The sequence below is a fragment of the Haliaeetus leucocephalus genome, unplaced genomic scaffold, assembly GCF_000737465.1.
Source record: "Haliaeetus leucocephalus isolate CR32 unplaced genomic scaffold, Haliaeetus_leucocephalus-4.0 Scaffold144, whole genome shotgun sequence".
Classification (NCBI taxonomy): domain Eukaryota; kingdom Metazoa; phylum Chordata; class Aves; order Accipitriformes; family Accipitridae; genus Haliaeetus; species Haliaeetus leucocephalus.
In genome coordinates, this window is record NW_010972580.1 from 1,092,403 (window position 1) to 1,112,504 (window position 20,102).

The 20,102-nt window shown below is 57.7% G+C and overlaps 2 protein-coding genes across 3 annotated transcripts; one reads left to right on the forward strand and one right to left on the reverse strand.

Moving 5' to 3' along the window:
• The first annotated feature begins 535 nt into the window (after positions 1-535).
• On the forward strand, positions 536-11,470 carry PSMC5 (proteasome (prosome, macropain) 26S subunit, ATPase, 5). Of its 2 annotated transcripts, XM_010561354.1 has the most exons (13): positions 536-638; positions 1,127-1,198; positions 1,640-1,709; positions 1,886-1,983; positions 2,376-2,432; positions 2,547-2,777; positions 2,971-3,097; positions 3,271-3,461; positions 3,563-3,661; positions 3,810-3,920; positions 3,996-4,082; positions 4,370-4,425; positions 11,452-11,470. In XM_010561354.1, the coding sequence occupies exons 1-12, from the start codon at positions 600-602 to the stop codon at positions 4,421-4,423; spliced, it is 1,236 nt and encodes a 411-aa protein (XP_010559656.1). In that variant the 5' UTR covers positions 536-599; the 3' UTR covers positions 4,424-4,425; positions 11,452-11,470. The 2 variants fall into 2 exon arrangements, with proteins under 2 accessions (XP_010559656.1, XP_010559655.1); XM_010561353.1 differs by lacking the exon at positions 11,452-11,470 and having other exon boundaries at positions 4,370-4,689.
• Positions 4,698-15,719, reverse strand: SMARCD2 (SWI/SNF related, matrix associated, actin dependent regulator of chromatin, subfamily d, member 2). The gene is made up of 12 exons (XM_010561352.1): positions 12,436-15,719; positions 10,243-10,285; positions 9,527-9,649; positions 8,953-9,072; positions 8,686-8,781; positions 7,565-7,666; positions 7,121-7,282; positions 6,744-6,841; positions 6,330-6,465; positions 6,036-6,158; positions 5,841-5,942; positions 4,698-5,734 (listed from the first exon to the last, which is right to left on the reverse strand). Exons 1-12 carry the CDS (start codon positions 12,609-12,611, stop codon positions 5,681-5,683), a joined length of 1,335 nt encoding a protein of 444 aa, XP_010559654.1. The 5' UTR covers positions 12,612-15,719; the 3' UTR covers positions 4,698-5,680.
• Between the last annotated feature and the right edge of the window lie 4,383 nt (positions 15,720-20,102).

Here is a 20,102-nt window from a genome sequence, read left to right on the forward strand (position 1 = left end):
CTGACACCCCGGTCCCCCCTTTCCCCAGCCCACGCCGCAGCCGCTACCGCTGCCCCCAGCACATAGACAGACAGACAGACAGACACGCATACACGATCTCGATCCTGGTCCCGATCCCGATCCCGGTCTCGGTCCCGGTCCCGCCGCCGCGTGCCCACACCGCCTTCCCGGCGTGCGCCACGCGAGCCGACCGACTTCCGCTTCCGCTCACCCTCCCCGCCATTTTGGGTGTGGCGCGTCCCCGCTGCCGCAGCCAGGAGTGCTGCCCTGGGCGGAAGAAGGGCGAACGTTAACGAGACCCCCTGGAGGCGCGTCTGCAGCCTCCCTTGCACCTCCGGTGCTTCGTGATACGGAGAAATCACCTTTGACCGTACCAAGATGGCGGCAAGGCACAGACTCGAGAGAGCTGCACTTGCGCATGCACACTTCACGCCCCGGACGCCATACTGCGCATGCGCTCTCTGCGGCGAGGGCGCCCGTGTCGCGGCGGTAGGGTGGTGAGAGGAAGTGACGCCATCACGCCTGGCGCGCGGGGGGCGGGCAGCGGAAGGAAGGCGGCGGCCATCTTTAGTGCCGGCAGGAGCCGAGCCGGGGTCCCGATGCCGGCGGAGAAGATGGCGGTGGACGGGCCCGAGCAGGTTCGTCCGGGCTGGAGCGGGGTGCGGTCGCTGGCCGCGGGGTGCTCGGGTCGCGCCGTGCTGCCCCGGGGCTCTGCTGGGCCCGGGTGTGGTCGGGGCCTGGCGGGCACCGTGACTCGGCGGTCTCGCCTCAGTCTCCCCGAGGGAGCGGGGGCCGACCGGGGCCTGGGGCAGGCCTTGGGGGATGCGGGACGAGGATCCAGGAGGGAATAGTGAGGAGGGCGAAGGGCTGTGTGGGTGGGGATGGTGAGACTCGCAGGGAAGGGGAGCCTGGGGGCTGCTGTTGGGCACCGGCCCGGGGAGGCCGAAGATGGGTGGGAGGAAAAGCGAGGACCCGAGACCTGACCCGGGAAGGTCGGAGGGAAAAATAGGGACCAGAGGGTCAGCACGGAGGCTGACTGAGAGTAATGACGTGTTTTCGAGGCTCCAGCTGGAATGGGTGGCCCTTGGGGCTAAGGCCGGTGCTGCTGAGCTCTGTTCTCTCGCAGATGGAGATGGACGATGGGAAAGGTGGCACAGGGCTCCGGCAGTACTACCTGTCCAAGATCGAGGAGCTACAGGTGAGCCAGTCCTGGCTGCCCAGGAGATGCCCAGTTGGCCTGCTCTAGAGTGGCATCACTGTGGTTCCAGCTGGGGCAGTGTGGCCGTGTCCCTGTGCCTACACTTGCCTCAAGAGCACCCATAGCTTTTTCTGTGCTGCAGGTGCCCTGCTCTGGAAGAAGCACTGCCCCAGGGTGGTATCTACCAGCAGGACCCAACCTTTGGGTGGTGGGAGTGAATGAGATGAGTCTCAGTCCTACGAGCTGACAGCACTGCTGCGTGTGTGTGAAGTGTTGCTCAACTCTTGGCAGTGGGGTTTGGCTGGCCACGTCCTGCTGGGAAGGGCTGTCCCCGTCCAGGTCCCTGTCCCGTGACAAAGACCATTGTGCTGGTGCCCATGTTGGGTTGATGTGAATGCTGCACAGGACGCTGAGGACTCAGCGAAGCTTTTCTCCCAACAGCTCATTGTGAATGAGAAGAGCCAGAACCTGCGGCGCCTGCAAGCACAGAGAAATGAGTTGAACGCTAAGGGTATGGCTTGGCTCCTCTTATCTTCCTCACTTGGGGCTCTGGGGCTGGTCCTACCTGCTGGGCTGGTGGCTCCTGGCACAGTTGCCAGCCACTGTGGCAAGTGCTGCCCCTCTGTCATGGGCAGGGGTTCAGGGCACAGTTGCCTGTGGCTGGTGCTGACGTCTCCCTCTCTGCAGTGCGCCTGTTGCGGGAGGAGCTGCAGCTGCTGCAGGAGCAGGGCTCCTATGTGGGAGAAGTGGTGAGAGCCATGGACAAGAAGAAAGTGCTTGTCAAGGTACGAGGCTGAGCTGTCCTGAGGGTGACTGGGTCTGGGGCAGAGCAGGGGTGAGCGGGGTAGGGTCCGACAGACCCTCCCTTTGACCCCACGGGGGTTGGAGCAAGTGTGAACATGCACTTTGGGGAGATATAACAACTAAAAGACATGACACGAGAGCTCTTTCTCCAGAGAAGCATGTTGCAGCAGCTCTCCTGGGCCCAAACCTTCCCCAGGCTGATGGGAGGCAGCTGGCTTAGGGCTTCCTGGTGGTAGGAGGGGCTGCAGGGTGTTTGGCGGCAGCTGAGCTCTCTGGCTCCTTCCTCCTGCTCCGAGCAGCCGGTGTGGATATCAGGCACGCAACAGGGGACTTCTTGGAAAAATATCTCACAGTGGCAACTGCTGCCTTCCAGGTGCACCCAGAGGGGAAGTTTGTGGTGGATGTGGACAAGAACATCGACATTAATGATGTGAGTGTCCTGGGGCTGTGGGAGGGGATGCCACCGCTCCCTCCAGGCAGCCTGGCGCTGCCTGATCCCTTCTCTGCCACGGGGATGCTGAGCTCCCCTTTGCTCTTGCTGCAGGTGACCCCAAACTGCCGCGTGGCCCTGCGCAACGATAGCTATACGCTGCACAAGATCCTGCCCAACAAAGTGGACCCTCTCGTGTCCCTGATGATGGTGGAGAAGGTTCCGGATTCCACTTATGAGATGATCGGGGGCTTGGACAAGCAGATAAAGGAGATCAAGGAAGTGATCGAGCTGCCCGTCAAGCACCCTGAGCTTTTTGAGGCGCTGGGGATCGCCCAGCCCAAGGCAAGTCCTGCTGCTGTGGGTCTGTGGTGGGGGTCAGCATTTAGGGGTTCTGTGGTGCCACTGTGATGCTGCCTGTGTCACCCCTGGGGGCGTCCCCATGTCCCCTGTCAGGGTGTGGCTGCCTGTGCAGGCACGGACAAGGTGCTGAGCCTGGCCTGGGAACGGTACTGAGGCATCCATGTGGCTGTTTCAGGGCGTACTGCTCTACGGACCCCCCGGAACAGGCAAGACCTTGCTGGCCAGGGCTGTGGCCCACCACACCGACTGCACCTTCATCCGTGTGTCGGGCTCCGAGCTGGTGCAGAAGTTTATTGGCGAAGGTAAAAGGATGCAGGGGGAGGCAGCTTCTTGTGCCGGCGCCCCAGTGAGAGCTCTTGCGGTACTGGGTGGCCTCGGGACTGGCCTTTCGCGGGATGTCCAGGGCAGGCGGAAGCACACTGGCTGTGCTGAGCTGTGTGCAGTGCCAAGGCTCAGCCCTCTCTGCTCCCCACAGGTGCCCGCATGGTGCGGGAGCTGTTTGTGATGGCCCGGGAACATGCTCCCTCCATCATCTTCATGGATGAGATCGACTCCATCGGCTCCTCCCGCCTGGAGGGGGGCTCTGGCGGGGACAGCGAGGTGCAGCGCACGATGCTGGAGCTCCTCAACCAGCTCGATGGCTTTGAGGCCACCAAGAACATCAAGGTAGGAGGGTGTCATCCCTGCCTGGGGACGGGCCAGGGTCCTGCTGGCCCTGTGGTTGCAGCGGGGTGTCTGGAATGGTGACAGTGGCTCTCCCCATGCAGGTGATCATGGCCACGAACCGGATCGACATCCTGGACTCAGCTCTGCTGCGCCCTGGCCGCATTGACAGGAAGATCGAGTTCCCCCCTCCCAACGAGGAGGTAGGTGGGGTGCCCCACGGCAGGCACTGGCTCTCCCTTGGTCCTCTGCTGTCCTGATCTGCTCCCTGGTGGGAGCGCATTGTCCCCAGCCCTGTCTGGGAGCAATTCCTGCAGCTCCAACCCTCGCTTTGCTGCTGCTCTCCTCCAGGCTCGCCTGGACATCCTCAAGATCCACTCCCGGAAAATGAACCTGACACGGGGCATCAACCTGCGGAAGATTGCAGAGCTGATGCCAGGGGCGTCAGGCGCAGAAGTGAAGGTGAGCTGGGGCCACTGCCGTGGCAGTGGGGCTGGCAGAGTGGGGAGCAGTGGGTGACATCTCTGTCCCTTGCAGGGGGTGTGCACAGAAGCTGGCATGTACGCGCTGAGGGAGAGACGGGTGCACGTCACACAAGAAGACTTTGAAATGGCTGTTGCCAAGGTAAGTGCCGTGGGGGAGGCAAAGGGGGGTGTTGCTGGTGGCTTCCTCCACAGACAGCTCCTTGTTCTGGGACCACAAACTGTCCTGGGTGGCGTCTGCCAGGACCTGGGACCTGCGAAGTTTGAAGGGGGTCAGCTCTGGGGCCAAACAAGTGTTAAGGGGGTTGTCCCTTGGTGAGTGACATGGAAGAGGCTGGGGTGGTGGTGCACAGCCAGAACCTGGGTGGAGATGGAGGCTGCAGTGCCTTCTCCATGCTTGGAACCAACTGTCTCCTCCTCCTTGCCCAGGTGATGCAGAAGGACAGTGAGAAGAACATGTCCATCAAGAAGCTGTGGAAGTAACGGTGAGGCTGGGGCTGCTCCTTGGGCAGCGTTGTCTCTATAATAAAGTGCTGCTAATGGCCACATCTGGGTGCTGATTTGGAGAAGGGGGGGGGGGGCTGCAGGACTCCAGCACACGCACACAGGGAGCTGCTGCTAACTGGTTTTATTAGAAAATATCCAAAATAGACAAAAAATGGTTACACAAGAGGCAGAGCAGGCACCCCTGAGCCGTACACCCTGGGAATATGTAAACACCCCCCCCCCGCCTGTGACCACCCGGGGTTGAGGAGCCTGCGGGCAAGGGGCCAGCGGGGTTAAGGCACTTCAGCGGGTCTGGTGGGTGGTGGCACCGTCCCTTCAGCCCCAGTGCTGTGGTCCCCTCCCTCCCCAGCATCTCCAGTTCTCTTGGTGCCCCACTGACTGGTGGGGTGTGCTCAGAGCCCAGTGACCCCGCTACCCACAGGCTGCTGGGGGCAGAGCTACCCCCTCTGCCCCCCCTGACACCTCATATCGCTCACAAGATGTGTTGCTAATTATGTAAAACAGCAGGGGGGGTGGAGTAATCAACTGATTGTCAAAAACTTAATGCTAAAAAACTTGGTTACGTATAAAAAGAACAGCTTGGGCCAAGCCAGCCCTCTGAGAACACCACGAACCACTGCATAGATTGAGGCAATGAGTGCAGTAAGAGGAACTCAATATATTAATCAAATACAAACCCACTGTACAAAACGCTTCCTTTTTTTTTTTATAAAACCTGTTCACAAAAATAGTGCAAAACGTCGGGCACCAGCAGGGGGGGGCTGGCATTTGGAATGACAAAACTTTGGTTGAAGAGGGGCAGGGCCGGGCCTGCCTTCGCAGCGGCTGGGCTCAGGGAGGGCTGGCAGGGCAGGCAGCGGCTCCTGGGCGGCACAGGCAGCTTTTCCCTGCTGGGCAGCAACTCCAGGAGGGCTTTTGGCCAGAGGAGGGGAGCGAGCAGGAGGGCTGCGGTCAGTGCTACGGGGAAGAGGCAAACGGCACAATGCAAAAGCAGGATGCGTTAATGCAGCAGAAGGGCTGCAGCGGGACTTTGGGGGGAACCGGGGGACCCTCCGCTGTGCTCTGCCTGTGGCTAGAGCTTCCCGGCCGAGGGGAGCCCAGGGGTGCGAGTGGCTCCGAATCCCTCCAGGCACGTAGGGTTTGTGCAAGTGCTGTATTTGATTCCAGTAAGAAGTACCATCAGGCTCAGGCAGCAGGGAGAGGAGAAGGAGCTCCCGAGCCCCCGCCAGCCCCTTAGGTGAGGCGGATCCCGAGCACTTGTTCCAGTTCCTGCCGACGCTGCTGGACCTGGAGGAGATGAGGGCAGTCAGGCAGGGAGAAGGGCTGCCCCAGGGGCCCCTCTGCTGCCATCCCAACCTGCTGCAGCACCCCACGGGCACAGCACGGAGCCCACCTTGGCGAAGATGTGTCTGCCCACAGCCTCCTGTGCCCAGGGCTGCTGGTAGAACTCTGCTCGCCGCTCCTCCTCGGGGTTCCCGATCACATCTGTTATGATCTGAGCAAAACGAGGTGGGGGTGACATGGGGTAAGCGCCAGGGCCAGACCCCACCTCAGCCCCTCACTCTGCCCAGCCGCCCCAGGGTTTTACCTTGAGGTCCCTCCTCTGGGATTTGATCCATTCCTGGATGAAATCCTGTGGGTTGTTGCTGAAACTCAGCATGAAATCACGCTGTGTCTTCAGCTGGTTGATGGATTCAATGGTCTCATGAATCTAGGGAGATGACAACGGGTGAGAGTGAGATGACAAGGGGTGAAAGGGAGCTGTCCTGTCCCCCTAGAACAGGACATAACTGCCACCAAGCTCCCCCCCAGCTCTGCAGTGCAGCCTTGAAGTGCCACCCTGCTGCCAGGCAGGGCTACCCCTTCGCAGCGGTCCCTGCACCTTGGCATCCAGGGAGGCGATCTCCTGCTGGTTGGTGGTGGAAGCCAGGAAGTTGCTCATCTGAGCTTTCAGGGGATCGTCTACCTCCACATCGATGTCATAGCAGGCCGTCTTCTTCTGGTCATTGGGGTCCACGCTGGGAGGAAAGAGGGTGTTGGGGGGGGGATTTCCTCAGCTTCCACCTTGCTGTAGGGATGGATTGACTCCCCCGACAGCAAAACAAGTAGCCCACTGACTGCCCCAAGAAACTCCCAAATTTGACTCATTCTCCCCCTGCCAAGCGCGTTGTGCTCGCTGCTGCTTTGGGCTGGATACCTCGTAGCTCCTGCAGGTACTGCCCTCTTCTCCTGCCCCTCCACCCCACAGAGCCCACCAGCCCCGGGGAATGCTCCCCAGTGCACTCTCCATCCCTACCTGATGGTGTGGTTGATGATGATGGGATCTGGGTGCTGCAGGAGCCCCGCCAGCTTCATGGGGATCTCAGAGAAGCGCATGCGGACGCAGTTAAAGATCTGGAGGGGCAAAGCAGAGCGTTTGCTGTCCATGGCAGGGCCTCCTTCCACCCGTCACAGAAAGGGCCAGGCAGGAGGGGGGGAATCACCCAGCCCTGGTTTGAGCATGGCAGGCTGACGGATGCAAGCCAGAGCCTGGGGAAGGGGCATAAACTGAGACTGGGCAGACTGGAATGTCTATTTGCGAGCCAAAAAAGATGCTTCTTCTGGCCTTACTGGGGGTGGGAAGGATGTTCTCCTCCCAGCAAAGCATGCTGGTGCTACGGGGCAAGGGCTGACCTGGCGGAAGTAGCGGTTGCAGTTGATGTACTCCTTCTCATGACTGTCCTGCAGCTTGTTGTGCTTGATGTAGAGCCAGAGCGCCTGCATGATGCTGGCACGGGTCTGGGTGTGCACCCCGAGTAGGCGAGCCAGGCGAGGGTCCAGTTTGTACTGTGGTGGCTGCAGGGACACACAAGATAAAGGAGGTCTGTCTGGCACTTGGAAGGGCCCCTCCTCTGAGCACAGTGCCCCACACGGCCCTTGTATCACCGCAGGCTGCGGGGTCCATGCCTGGAGCTCTCTGTGCTCCTTTCTATTCCCACAGTCCCCCAACAGCCTCATACAAGGCCCTGCCCCAGCCCAGGCCCATCTGCCCCCCCCGGACTGCCCCATACAGATGAGCCGCGCTGAAGGAAGGGCAGCAGGGCACAGCCAGCACCCATGCGGCCCCAGGGCCCCTACCTGGTGATCCAGCATGAGCAGCAGAGTGCATTTCACATTAACATCACCAGGCCGCTTCACTTGGAAGCCATCGGTCTCCTGGGTTGTGGGCAGCCGGTGCCACTACAAGATACCAAGGGGACACTGGTCAACTCCGGGACCATGAGAAGCCACCCACTAAACAGGCTTTGTGTGTGCAGCCAGGAGCAGAGAGAGCTGGTGCTTGGGCTCTGTGCAGGGGTCTAGCAGAGGCAGACCTGTCAGTTCCTGGGAGTCTGACCCCAGTGGGTTTCAGCCAAGAGCCTACCCAGTCCAACAGATACAGCTTGATGTGCTCCAGCCCAGAGGCGGATGGGACTCTGGATGGGCTGGGGGAGATACAGCCCTGAGCACTTGACATCAAGGGCTCAAACAGCTCCTGGAGTCAGAGCGGGATCAATCCTGCCTCAGCCACTGCAGGGGATGCGTATCAATGCTGCTCACAAACCACCCTGCACGTGAACAGGATTCACCCCCACCACAGGAGGCACCACCACAGAAATAAGTGTTTCCTTGTGGGAAAAGTGTGAGCTGCGTGCAGGGAAAGTCTCCTCCAGGCAGGAGGACCCAAAAAGGCTCTGATCCCACTCACAGGCAGTGCTTAATCTCCCCGAGGACCTTCCAGCTAGGCAGTGGGCTGAGAGGCAACAGTGCAGACCTTTCTTCCCATCTGGCTTTGGGATGTACAGATGAGCCTTTCTGTGGCATCATCACCTGTGTTGGGCTCACTTTTGCAAATCTGTGGGTCCCAGGGCTGCCCAAGCTGCCTCTCGGAGCCATGTCCTCGCTGCAGCCCCACACCTCTCGGCTCTAGCTGCGTATCTGTGGGTGTGAGGGGGTTAAGAGCCGAGCAGGCAGCAGTTGCTGCCAGGAGCCATCACATTGGCCACCAGCCAGTACCAGGGAAGAAAACGCAGCTGTAAACTTGAGCCTGGAAAGCACGGTAGTGTGGTCCTCCAAGGAAGGCTTGGCACCACTTCCCGGCACCCAAAAGCACCTTGCTCAACCTCCTCTCATAGCGGGGACAGATGCTGGGCTGTGGAGCTGAGCACCCACAGGGTAAGCAGCAGGCCCACAGCGTGGCCGGGAGCCTCCCCTCTCACCTCCACCAGATGGTTGTCTGGCCCGTACAGCTCTTTGTCCAGCTCGATGACGAGGCTCTTGAAAAAGGAGGAGAACTTCCTCTTCTGCTTGCTCGGCTGCAAAATAGAGCGGGGGAGACTTGGCCTGACACTGCCAGCCACGGAGGGTCCCAGCCCAAACACTGTCTCCAGCACCCAGCAAGCAGAGGGTCATATCCACTCCAGCCAAGCTCTCAGCACAGAGCACCAGTACTCCTCCCACCACTTCATCCCTGCCTGTATTCTTACGTCCTCCAGCAGTTTGCCCTCCACTCGTAGCTCCCAGGAGGCCACGCGCTCACCACCCTCCCCTTCTTCTTTGGCTGGGGTGAAAGTGTTGGAGATGTAAATCCTCAGCTTCCGCTTTTGCTGTGGAATAGAATCATAGAATTGTTTAGGTTGGAAAGGACCTTTAACATCATCAAGTCCAACCATTAACCTAGCACTGCCAAGTCTACCACTAAACCATGTCCCTAAGCACCACATCTACACATCTTTTAAATACCTCCAGGGATGGCAACTCAACCACCTCCTTGAGCAGCCTGGATTTCTGATACAAGCCAGGGTGCTATTGGCCTTCTTGGCCACCTGGGCATGCTGCCAGCTCACATTCAGCCGGCTGTTGACCAGCAGCACCAGGTCCTTTTCTGCCAGGCAGCTTTCCAGCCACTCTTCCCCAAGCCTGGAGCGTTGCATGGGGTTAAAAATAGGAAAATAGAGAGGGAGGGATGCTTGGAGTGAGAGGGTAACTGCCAGCACCCACAGCAGCACCCACCTTGTAGCCTCCCACCCCATCCGGCTACTCGCCCTCACTGCCACGCACCGTCAGTGGTTTCTTAATGGCTTCCTGAATCTCCATCCTCTTCCGAGCAATGGTTTGGTCCAGCTTGCGCTCAAAGGCGAGGAGGTCCATGTAGGCCTGGGATTCTGGGACCAGTTCCCGGATCTGTCAAACAGAAATGATCAGTCCCTTGCATGCTGGGATGGGGCTGCATCCCCCACACCCACCCCAGCAGCACTACTGGTGCTGGGCTGACACAGTAAGGAGTCACCATGTGATGACTCCAGCACAACAGCACCAATTTCTCATTTCAAGCAAAGACTACAGCCCTGCAAAGCTCTCCCTAAATCACAAAGCTGTAATGCAGACCTCAGTTTGGAGCCTGTCACTGTGCCCAGCAGCCTGCCTGGTGTCACAGGCAGGTAACACAACCCTGGATTGTCAAGAGGGACACTCAGGAGAGGCTTAGGGTCCTCCTGGGGTCTCCACCCCAAGCCACTGCTGCTTCTTGCTTGCCCAAGTCCTGCTTGTCCAACTTGTGCACACCCCAAACCAATCCCACCACCCAGAGAATGAGACAGAAATCTTCCAGGTTGGTTTGGGACCAGGTAGAAGTGACTGGCAGGCAGGATGTGGCCCAGTGAGATACTCCTCCCCACGAGGACCTCATCACCCCAGCTGCCCTGGGAAGGCAGCATGGATGCACCACCTCCCTCCGGCAGCTCAGCTCCTTCCCCACGTACTGAGGCAGCACTCACCCTCTGCGGCAGGACCTTGTCAGCCATCTTCCTCCTTTTCACCCTGCAAAAAGCACAGAGACAGGGAAGAAAAAAAATAATCATGCTGCAGCTTTTGCAAAACACCTTGCTGCATGCCTGGTGGGAAGCTGCTGCACATCCCATGCTTGGGCAGCAGTGAGTCTCAAGGGACAACACTGAGCTCTGTTTGTACACCAAGAGCCTGGTGGCTCTTTTGGCCCCATCCAGGCTCCAGGGAGAGGACTCACAGTGGCAGTGCCAGCTGCGTGCCACGTGGATGGCTCAGTCTGAGCCAGATGTTGAGGCTCCCACTGCAGTGAACAGGTCTGGGGGAGCAGGTCCCCTTTTGGGGCTACTCTGTGTGACAGAGACTTTGGACTTGCAGGAGGAGAATAAAGAAAGGCTATAAGAGCACCTAGAGCACAAGCCCTTGGATCAGTGCAGGAAAGCAAATAAGTAAGAAAACATATCCCTGCGGGCAAGTCAAGGGAAGGAATCCAGTCCCTGTGTCTGGTTTGCTGCTGCTTGCTAAAGGTGCTCCAGGGCAGGAGCAAGGCAAAGTTGCAGCTGCAGGCATGCTCCCATCTGCAAGACAGCGTTCCCGAGTTTTCTCTCTGGAAGTGGCCATCCCATTCTCCCAGTGCTACAAACCAAAGCCCAGTTCCAGAAGCTCACTTAAAACCAGCTTAAACCAAACCAACCTTGTCACAGTGGGCTGAAATCATCATGGGTAGAGGAAGCAGGGGGGCCTCTAGAGCCACAGCACGGCTGCAGCCTTGCTCAGAGCCATTTTAGCTCTCTCCAAGCTTGTAGTACTCCTTCAGACCACAGGGCCCTGGGCCCTCCTGCCCTCCTGCATGCTGCAGGCTCCTGGCCCGCCCTCAGCCTGAGCCCACCCCGATGCCCCGTTAAATTCAGACTTAATGCCTGCATACATGGGGAAATGCTCTGCTCCCATTCTGCTGCACACGTAAGAGACGGGGCAGAGTCCAGCAGGCAAAAGGAAGTCCCTTTCCCTCTGCAGCATGTGAAGCAGCAGGGCAGCTAATGTGGGCGTTCGTGCTGCCATCTCGAGGTGTCCAAGGCACGCTGGCTGCCCCACGGCTGCTTGAGCAGGAGGACGTGTCGGGAGGGCAGCCCTAGCTAAGATGGGTGTCAGAGCGCTTCTTTGAGCTCTTCTTGCCATATTAAATACTTCCTGCACTGCAGGGTTTGGCCACTCCATTAGCAACTGGGAGTTCCTGATGCCTTGATCCGCAGCCAGCTGGGAACAAGGATGCTCAACCAGCCGAGCACGGCTGATCCCATGCAGCCAGCCCCCAGGAATGGAGCTGCAGCCTTATCTGGCTGCTGACGTCCTTGCCTGGAGGCGAGCTGCCCCTTGTCCTTAATCCCCAGCTTGCTCTGGAGCACTGAAGGGATGCACAGGCGCTGTGCAGAGGCTGTGATGCCCTGCGGAGGGATCATGGAGCCACCTGAGCTGTCGGCCCTGCCACACAACCAGGGCAGGGAACGGGACCCAAGTATCCATTAAGACCAGGGGACCCTGCCTTGAGGAACAGCTGCCAGTAATCAAGAAGCCCTCATGGAAAACAAACAGAGTGAAGGGATTAGCAACGTTGTAAACAAGCGAGGAGCTGCTGGCAGAGCCCCATGGCTTGACAAGACCAGCCCCAACAAACAGCCCCAACAAACAGCCCTACCGAGACCGCAGCTCTGGGGAGCATCTCTACAACCTGCCACCCCTGTCCCATTTCCACTCACGTCTGTGCCTGCCAGAGCCAGCACAAAAAACCCTGTGAGAAGGAAAAAGACCCCGAGGAGCTGGTGCTGGGGCCTCTGGCAAGCACAAGTGCAGGGAGGGAGGCTTTTCGGTTACTGGCATGGAGATCAGAGCACAGGGAAGCTGCAAGCTGAGTGATCTCTGCCCCCAACCCCACCCCCCCGTCATCGCAAAACATCCCAGCCCCGGGCTCTGGCAGGTTTCCCACCACCAGCAGTGCCAGCTGAGGGGGAGCCTGCCGGCAAGCCAAGCAGGCTCCCGCCTTGCTGCAAGCAGCTCTCCCCTCTGCAGCAGGGCAGGGAGCTGTGGGTTTCTGCAGCGAAGCGCAGCCAGGACCTAGTGGGTCAAACAGCCTGCCTCCAGCCTGCTGTGGGTATCCATCCTGGAGTGGGGGGGTGCCAGCCCCTTACCCTCTCCTCTGGGTGGCCAGTGGCGGCTGTGCCTGGGGGGTCAGCAGGCGCTTCCTGAAGGGGTCCATCATCGACTGCGGCAGGCCGGGTCTCATCGGGGAGGCTGCTCCGTAGGGGGGAGCTCCAGGTGGTCCCACCTGCAGCCCTGCCATGGGCATCCGGCTGCCGGGTGGCATCCCGGGGCGCTAGCGGGGAAGAGAAAAGAAAAAGCGTGTGCATTAAACACTGCCCTGTGAGAGGGCTTGACCTTTGCTGGGGACCAGCGGATGCCATCTGCCCTCTCGCTTTTTCCCTGGGAAAGATTTCTGGGGCTGTACCCTGTTCCGCGGTGCAGGTGAGGGACAGGGAAGGGAGAAGGGAAGAATGTCAGGAGCTGCAGCCTTCCTTGCTGCAGGAAGAGTGACAGGAAAGTAGAACCAGGACGAGCAGAAGCCACTGACCGCAGGGGAAGCCTGGGCCTGCCAGCCGGCACAGAGCCAAAGCCATGTGTGGCCCTGAGCCACCACCACGCAGCAGGAGACATTGGACATGGCGCATCACAAGGTCCCATCACGAGGGTCATTGCCTGCAAAGCCTTCACCCTGGGGACATCAAAGACTGTGGCGTGGGTTGTGCTGTGGGTTCCTCTCCAGAAAGCAGCAGTGCTGGCAGACACAATGCCTGGGCGGGGAGCAGGGCAATCCCACTTCCTAATGGCACTGGTCATGAGGCTGGCAGGCAGGCAGGAAGATGAGCTCCCGCGCACAGGGGATGGAGGCAAGAGCTCACCCCCTGCCAGCATGCCAGCTCCCATCCTTCCACCTCCAGGGACACAGAAAGGGCATTGACGAGCCATGAAGCAATACCTAGCCACTCCTCCAAGGGGTCCCAACCCAGGGCAGCACTCACAGCCCCTCTGCATGCTCTGGAGCAGAGCAGTTTGGCAAGCCAGCACCCACACTGCTGGCTCACAGGTGCCACCAGGTCTACACCCCACACATCCCTCCCGGAGCCCTTGACAATTGGTGACAGCACCCCACAACCCGCCAGTTGCCCCTACGTGCTCCAGCCTGCTTCATCAACAGTCTGAGCCAACAGCCTCCCAGGATCCTTTGATCCTCAAGCTCCCTGCTGCCAAGATGTGAGGCTGGGAGAGCCACCAAGCCAGCAGAGCAACATTTCTCCCCTGCTGCAGGCTCCTCAATGTGCCAGGACATCCCCCACAGCTCCCCTCCCACCGCCCTGCTGGGGCACATGGCTGTGCCATGGAAGAGAGCTAACAAAGCCAACTCATTATCCCAAAGGAGCCCAGCAAGGCAACACTAAGTTGATGAGCTTATCTGCATACAGGCATTAATTTCAGCATAAATCCCGAGTGCAGGAGGGCTTGCAGCACAAGATCACCACCGGCAGCCAGCCTGTCCTCCGCAGGTTTTATGGGCAGGCTCAGAGCTGCGGCAGGGGGGTTGCTTTGATGGCAGCTGGAGCCAAAACACACTCGCCTCCTTCCCAAAAAGCTGGTAAACAGAAAGCCAAGAGCTTGAGTTGCTCCCGCTCTGGAGCCCAAGGTCATGGGTGTCTCTGCAAGTGGGAGATCCCAAAAACACACCAAGTGCTGCATTGAGAAGTGTATTGCAGCTGGGAGGTCAAGCAGCAGCAGGCCACAGTATTAGTGCCGCACGCGGAGTTCAAAAACACGCACATGAAGCATGGGCTGAGCCCGTTACACAACCAAATACTGTCTCCACTTTGCTCACCCTTCCTTTTAAGCAGCACTTCCAGAGCCTGAGCTCACTAACCTGCCTTTGCTACAAGGCACAAGCCTGTTTCTTCTTCCTAACAGCCCCCAGATGTTTCTCTCCTTTTGATCAGCCACATTTGCGCAACTTCTCGTGACAAGCAGGACTGCGCCGGCATCGCCAAGAGCCGACCACAGCCAGCAGCGCCTCCACTTTTGCCAAAAACCACAAAGCAAGAACCCAGTTTCTCCGGGTTTATCAAGAAATCCTCCATGGCAGGGCTGGGAGGAGAGGCAGCACCAAGATCCACACCCTTTGCAACATTAAAAAACACAGGTACTGAGTAAATACTGTTTGCCAGTACAGTGTGGCTACAGGAGGACCACGCTCCCATAACCATGCTGACTCACCTGCAAAGGCTTCTGGAGAACAGATAAGCCATGAGAGGAAGCCGTGAAACTTTTAATCAGAAATTCAGGAGCCCCAAGAAAAGCTGCGTAGTGCCAAGGCTGCAAGCAGTCACCTGCAGTTCCCTAGACCCACCAGGAGCACGGAGAAGACAGATGGTTTTCAGGGAAACCCCTGCCCCCGGGTGTTTCTCAAGCCCACATGGAAGACAGAGATCAGTGCCACAGGGAAACTGGTCTGAAGGTCAGGGAGGTTACCTACGTGACAATGTATGACAACCCAACCCCTTCCCCACACGCACCGACAGGGGAATGCTGTCAGCAGTTTGCTTGGACTAAGAGGTGATGGGGCCATGGCCAGCTCCCGTCCTTTGGCCAGGGCAATTCTCACCACTGCCATGCCCCGAGGTCTCTCCTACCTCCCTCTGCAGGTCACATTTCTGATCTTCCTTGAAATGAGAGATCTGGAGGCTGGCTGAAGTTGGCTGAGAGAGTCTTTGACAGCTCCACATCAGCGATAGCACCTTGTGCAAGTTCTCCTGCTTGTCCATCTGCTCTTAGGAGGGTGAGAGACTGCTCAGTTGCAAGAAGAGGAGGCAGGGAGAGATTCAGCACAAGGATGAATGGATCGGTCATACTTAAGACTTTAACATCACCTCCACAAACATCTGAGAACCATCAGCCACAGCTAAGCTGCCAGGGGAGTGAGTTCCAGCCCACCAGGGACCTGCATTTGATCACTTGGATGAGCAAAAAAAGGGAAGGCAGAATTCTCCATGCAGATGTTTTTTCCCCCCTCAGTTTCCCCTCAAGATTTGCAAATTGCTAACGGAGAAGCCTCTCAGCAAAGCAGGGCCAGACTCTGCCTTGTGCTCAACCAGTGACTGCATCCCTGTCCGGGCAAGCCTCAGCCCCCTCGCCTCCTGCCCGAAGGCTGCAGGCTCCTAAGACTCGACTCACGCAAGCATGGCGCAGCCTTAAATCTCTGGCTAAGCCACGAAGCAGCATTACAGCCCTAGCGGGGTGAAGCCTGCCTCCATCCCTTTTCGGAAGCCCTGGAAATTAGCAGGATACAAGAGAGCTTAAATTCAGGAAATTTTATTAGACCAGCTCAAACCAAAGAGACCTTCCTTAACTCGTTCCTGTCTAACACCCCTTGTCCCTCTGCTCACCCCCCTTCACCCAGGGCAGCGCTGCTGCCCCATCCCCTCCAGGTACTGCCTTGTCCTCCCCTCCCTGCCCCACCACCCCTGCCAGTGGGGCGGACAAAGGGCAAACCTTGCAAGCTCAGCTCTGAGGAAAAAGCTGGACCTCGTCCAGCCCTCCCCGCGGAGAGCGAGTGAAGCCGTTTGGAAACGGGACAGAAAACAGCTTGTTTCTGTTCCCTGCCAAAGCCGAAGGAACGAATGGGGCTGGCTGCGGTTTAGCGGTTCATCCCAGGTCAACGCACAGGCCACTTGCGTTTGGGGAGCTCTGTTGAGAGTCAGCTTCAGCTGAATCCAACGGGAGGCTGGAAGGCTTCCCGACGGACGTTTGCTGGCATGACAGGAGCCTTCCTGCTTGCCAAAGGCCCCTTCTTGAGGAAGGGCAGGCCAGAAATTGGGAGGCTGGTAGCAGAAAGGAGAAACAAGGGGAGCAATAAATAGCAGGATGGATCTGCAAGAAGAAGCTGGGCTGGAGAGCAAGCTTGAAGAAAAGCAGCATTTCAGAAAACAGCTCAAGAGCCTCTCTTCATCTTCCTTCCAAGACTGCAGCTTTTCCCTGCATCTCCCCAGTGAGGGGGAAAGGCTCTTCCCGATGCATGTCCTGTTTTGCTCCATCCAGAAAGGCGCGATCCAACTTTGTACATACTAACAGTCAGCGAGCGAGAGCCCACATGCATCCTCGCCTGGGGCTTTGGGAGCAGAGCCCTGGACAGATGCCAGGCAACAATAGCTCTTCCTGCAAGTTCCCCCCCGCATGCCCGGATGGCAGTGCTTCCCATTAGGACAGACGCAGAAGCAAACGCTGTTCAAACAGGATTTGAGCTCCACACCAAGCTGGTCTCAAGGACAGCCTGGCTGCCTAAAGCCACCGCTCAGCTCAGGGCTTCGCATGCATCGGGACCAACCGAGCCCTCCCCAGCACACCCCAAAATGGCTCTCTTCCCCTCTTTGTTCGCTCTTATCTGTGAGCAAATTTCTCTTGGGAGGGTGCCAGGAAAAGCCTGGGTTCATGCTGGTGGAGATCTTCATCCAGGAGGTGGTGTTATCTAGATGCTCTCACGCAGCACCTTACCCCCAGCAAGCCCCCAAACTGCCCCAACGCAGCTCGTCCCGCTTGGAAGACCTGCCATATTTTGATACGGGAGAAGCTCCAGGAGTCAGATCGCTTCTCAGCTAAAAACAGTAGATGAGGAAGAATTAAATCAAAGAAAGAAGGGCAAAGCAACAGGCAAAGACACCGAGGAAATTTAGGACACATGCTGGCAACGTTTCAAGCACTAGATGTTACAGGTCAGACAAAAAAAAGGTCACAGGGCTTCAAATCATAACACGGGTGAATGCAAGTAGGAACAAGGAACAAAGGTGTTGGGTTCCCGCTTGAAAGAGAAACTCTGGCAGCTGCTAACACAGCATGGAGGCACACACGGGAAGACCAAAGATAGTGCCTGGCATAAAATGCTGCCTTTGGTACTGCTGCCATGCTAAACTGCCCAGGGAACGGCTCTGAGAGCTCCCAAGAAGGTCCCATGGAGGAAGATGGAGTGAGGGCCTTCAACAGCAAGTTCTGGAGATGTTGTCCACTTAGAACTTCTCTGTCACATTTCCCCAGGAAAAACAAAGGGTCCTGTGGTCTCCGCTGTTGCCTTCCTCCCTCTTGCACCAAGAAGACAGCGTTCATCTGCTTTGTATCATCACTTAATTTAACTCGAGGCTCAGTCTATGATGAAACCTGCCTGGGAAACCATCTCCCTTGGGAAGGGTGGGGTCACCCAGCCCAAGCAGCATCACAGCTTACTGGGCAGCTTTCTGGTACAGCTCCAGCCCTGGCTGTTGTCCCCAGGCCCCTTTCAAGCCAAATCCAATTACCCAATGAGCAGGAACACTGTTTTCCTCTGGTCCCAAGAAGATTGGGTGGATCTCTCCCACACTGCACTACACCCTCTCCAACACATCCAGGCCACCCCATCCTTCACCTGGCTCCATACCAGCAACCCACACTTCTCTGGTTCCTCCATCCCAGCTGCCTGCATGAGTTTCTCCATGAAGCACAACTCTGCTTTCCTTCACACTGCCACCTGCCCAAGGATGGGATCACGAAGCTGCAGCTGCATCAAGGGTTAGGATTTGCTTGGACTGCAGCAGCTCTCCTGTCCCACAGAAACCAGGTTCTTTCTTGCCAGCAAGTGCCAACGAAACCCTTTTAATGGGGCACCTAATGAATGCTGCTTTTTACCACATCTGTGCACCAGCGAAGCATCAGCATGGGGTAACTGAGGCCAGAGCACTACTTTGCACAGTCCCACCTCCACCACACAGAGCCAAGCCTCCTCCCTGCCACAGTGTCAGTCTGATAACATGAGAAAAAACTGTCCTAAGCCTGAAACTAGCACCTGAATAAACAGAAGAAAGGCTCCTTTTCACTGAATTTACACTAGCCAGCACAACCTGGATGCTAGGGGTTGGGACTCAGCCTCGGCAGACGTGCCGCCACCAGCACAGGGACAAGCACTGGGACAGGGGCTCTGCCTGCAGACCCACCACCAAGCAGCCTGACAGCTCAGCTGATCAACCTCCTCCTGGAAAAATCCCACACCTTCCTGCTCTAGGAACAGCATCGGCACCTGGCTGCTCTGGAAACATCAGCTCCCCAAAGGGTCCCAAATGGAACTCCCAAAGGGAGTCATCCTCTTGAATTCCCTGCTTGAGCTGCCAGTAAATAACCAGCAGGCATGGAAGGATGTCAGAAGGATGAGCATATGTTTAATAATCCAGTGATTAAAGAGCCCCTAAGCACTCGTTGGCGTGGATAAGGCCTGTTGTGTCTCCTAGTGCCCAAATAATGAAGTTCTTCATTAAGCCAGGGCATAACAGAGCAGAGAAGTCCTCCGGGTACAGCAGGGATGGCCGCTGAGAGGGGAGGGGCTGCTTTCCCCAGCCTGGGAATTGCAAAACAAAGGGCAGACCCTCTGGATCATACCCACTCTCCCCTCCCACACGCAGGCAGCCCTGCCAGCAAGCTGCCAGCCAGATGCAGCTTGCGGCCAGACGTGAGGCACAGCACTCGCCACCAGCCCCAGGGCTCGACCGGCCCCGCTGACCCAGCCAACTCCTGCACTGGCTTGCCAATGCCAGATACCGTGGTGACATACACTCGGTGTACATCACCCTATGCTGGCCGTGTGCTCCCAGCACCTGCTACCATCACGGTGTTACGGCCAGCAACAGGGGGAAAAAGTAAGCATATGTTAGCCTGTTTGCCTGCAGCAGTGAGCGGCTCCCGGCTGCTCCCGTCAGGCTCCGGCTCCCCGGCTGGGTTTTGCAACCTGCTGCACAGAAGGTCAGGGCAAACGCCTGAGCACTGGCTCGGCCCAAAACACCTCTGAGTCGAGTTACCATCGATTCATGCTCAGACTGGCCTTGCTGCACCATCTCAGTTTTCAGCACCAGGGTTTTTGGTGGTTTTAAGGCTACTGGGGGAAGTTGTTTCTCGTATTAGTGAAGCTTACAAACTGGAAATTCCCTCAGCTTGATTTATTTCTTAAGTTTTAATTCATGCAAATAAGGCGGCAGCTCTGGAGGAGGTGATCAGCAGTGGATGAGAACGTGTTGCACAACCGGGCTCCTCCATTTCAAGCCTGCCTGCAAGACTGTGCTTTATACCAGAAACCTAATAACCAAAATAATCACCCTGCACATAAGAGCAAGCCGACACGCCGCGTGTGCAAGGGGGAGGAGGAAACTTAAGTGTCCGTCAGAATATACTTCTTATAAGAGATGTTCAGGCTGGAAAATGAGTGATTTCTTTTGCTTTTTGGGGGCTGCTCCCTGTTCACACTTACTTTTCCCCCAACATCAGCACGCGCCTGTTCTCCTCACCCGCCACTCAACCATCTCCCCAGATTCTTCTTGAAGATACGCACCCGCAACGCCAAACGGTTACCTCCACCTTTGCCAAAGACGCAGATAAACAGGTTTCAAGGCAGCTCTGTGCGATGGGAAATGGCTGCGGAGCCGGAGCCGGGCGCAGGGCCTTGGCCGTGAGGGACTCACGCTTCCTCCGCTCCGGTCCCCATCGGGGTCTCACCGGATCCCGGGGTCAGGACGGTCACCGACCATCGCTGCGGCGGAGGGGACGAGCTCGGCGACGCTGCTGTAACTTTTTCCGTTTTTTTTTTTTTTTTTTTTTTTTTTAAGAGGGTGGAAAGCGAGAGCACGGGAAGGAGGAGCGCGTGGAGGTATCCTAACTAAAAACGCCTGGAAAAGAACGTTACCCGGGATTTAAGGCGGGGGGGTACCGCTGGAGGCTGGCCTCCGGGGTGAGGGACACCCCGGGGTGA

Coding starts and splice junctions, on each gene's coding strand:
- PSMC5 (XM_010561354.1), top strand. CDS start 600: ATGCCGGCGGAGAAGATGGCGGTGGACGGGCCCGAGCAG. Junction 1,199..1,639: donor CCAAGATCGAGGAGCTACAG/GTGAGCCAGTCC, acceptor TTCTCCCAACAG/CTCATTGTGAATGAGAAGAG. Junction 2,433..2,546: donor AGAACATCGACATTAATGAT/GTGAGTGTCCTG, acceptor CTCTTGCTGCAG/GTGACCCCAAACTGCCGCGT.
- SMARCD2 (XM_010561352.1), bottom strand. CDS start 12,611: ATGCCACCCGGCAGCCGGATGCCCATGGCAGGGCTGCAGGTGGGACCA. Junction 9,073..9,526: donor CCATTAAGAAACCACTGACG/GTGCGTGGCAGT, acceptor TCTATTCCACAG/CAAAAGCGGAAGCTGAGGAT. Junction 5,735..5,840: donor GCAGACACATCTTCGCCAAG/GTGGGCTCCGTG, acceptor CATCTCCTCCAG/GTCCAGCAGCGTCGGCAGGA.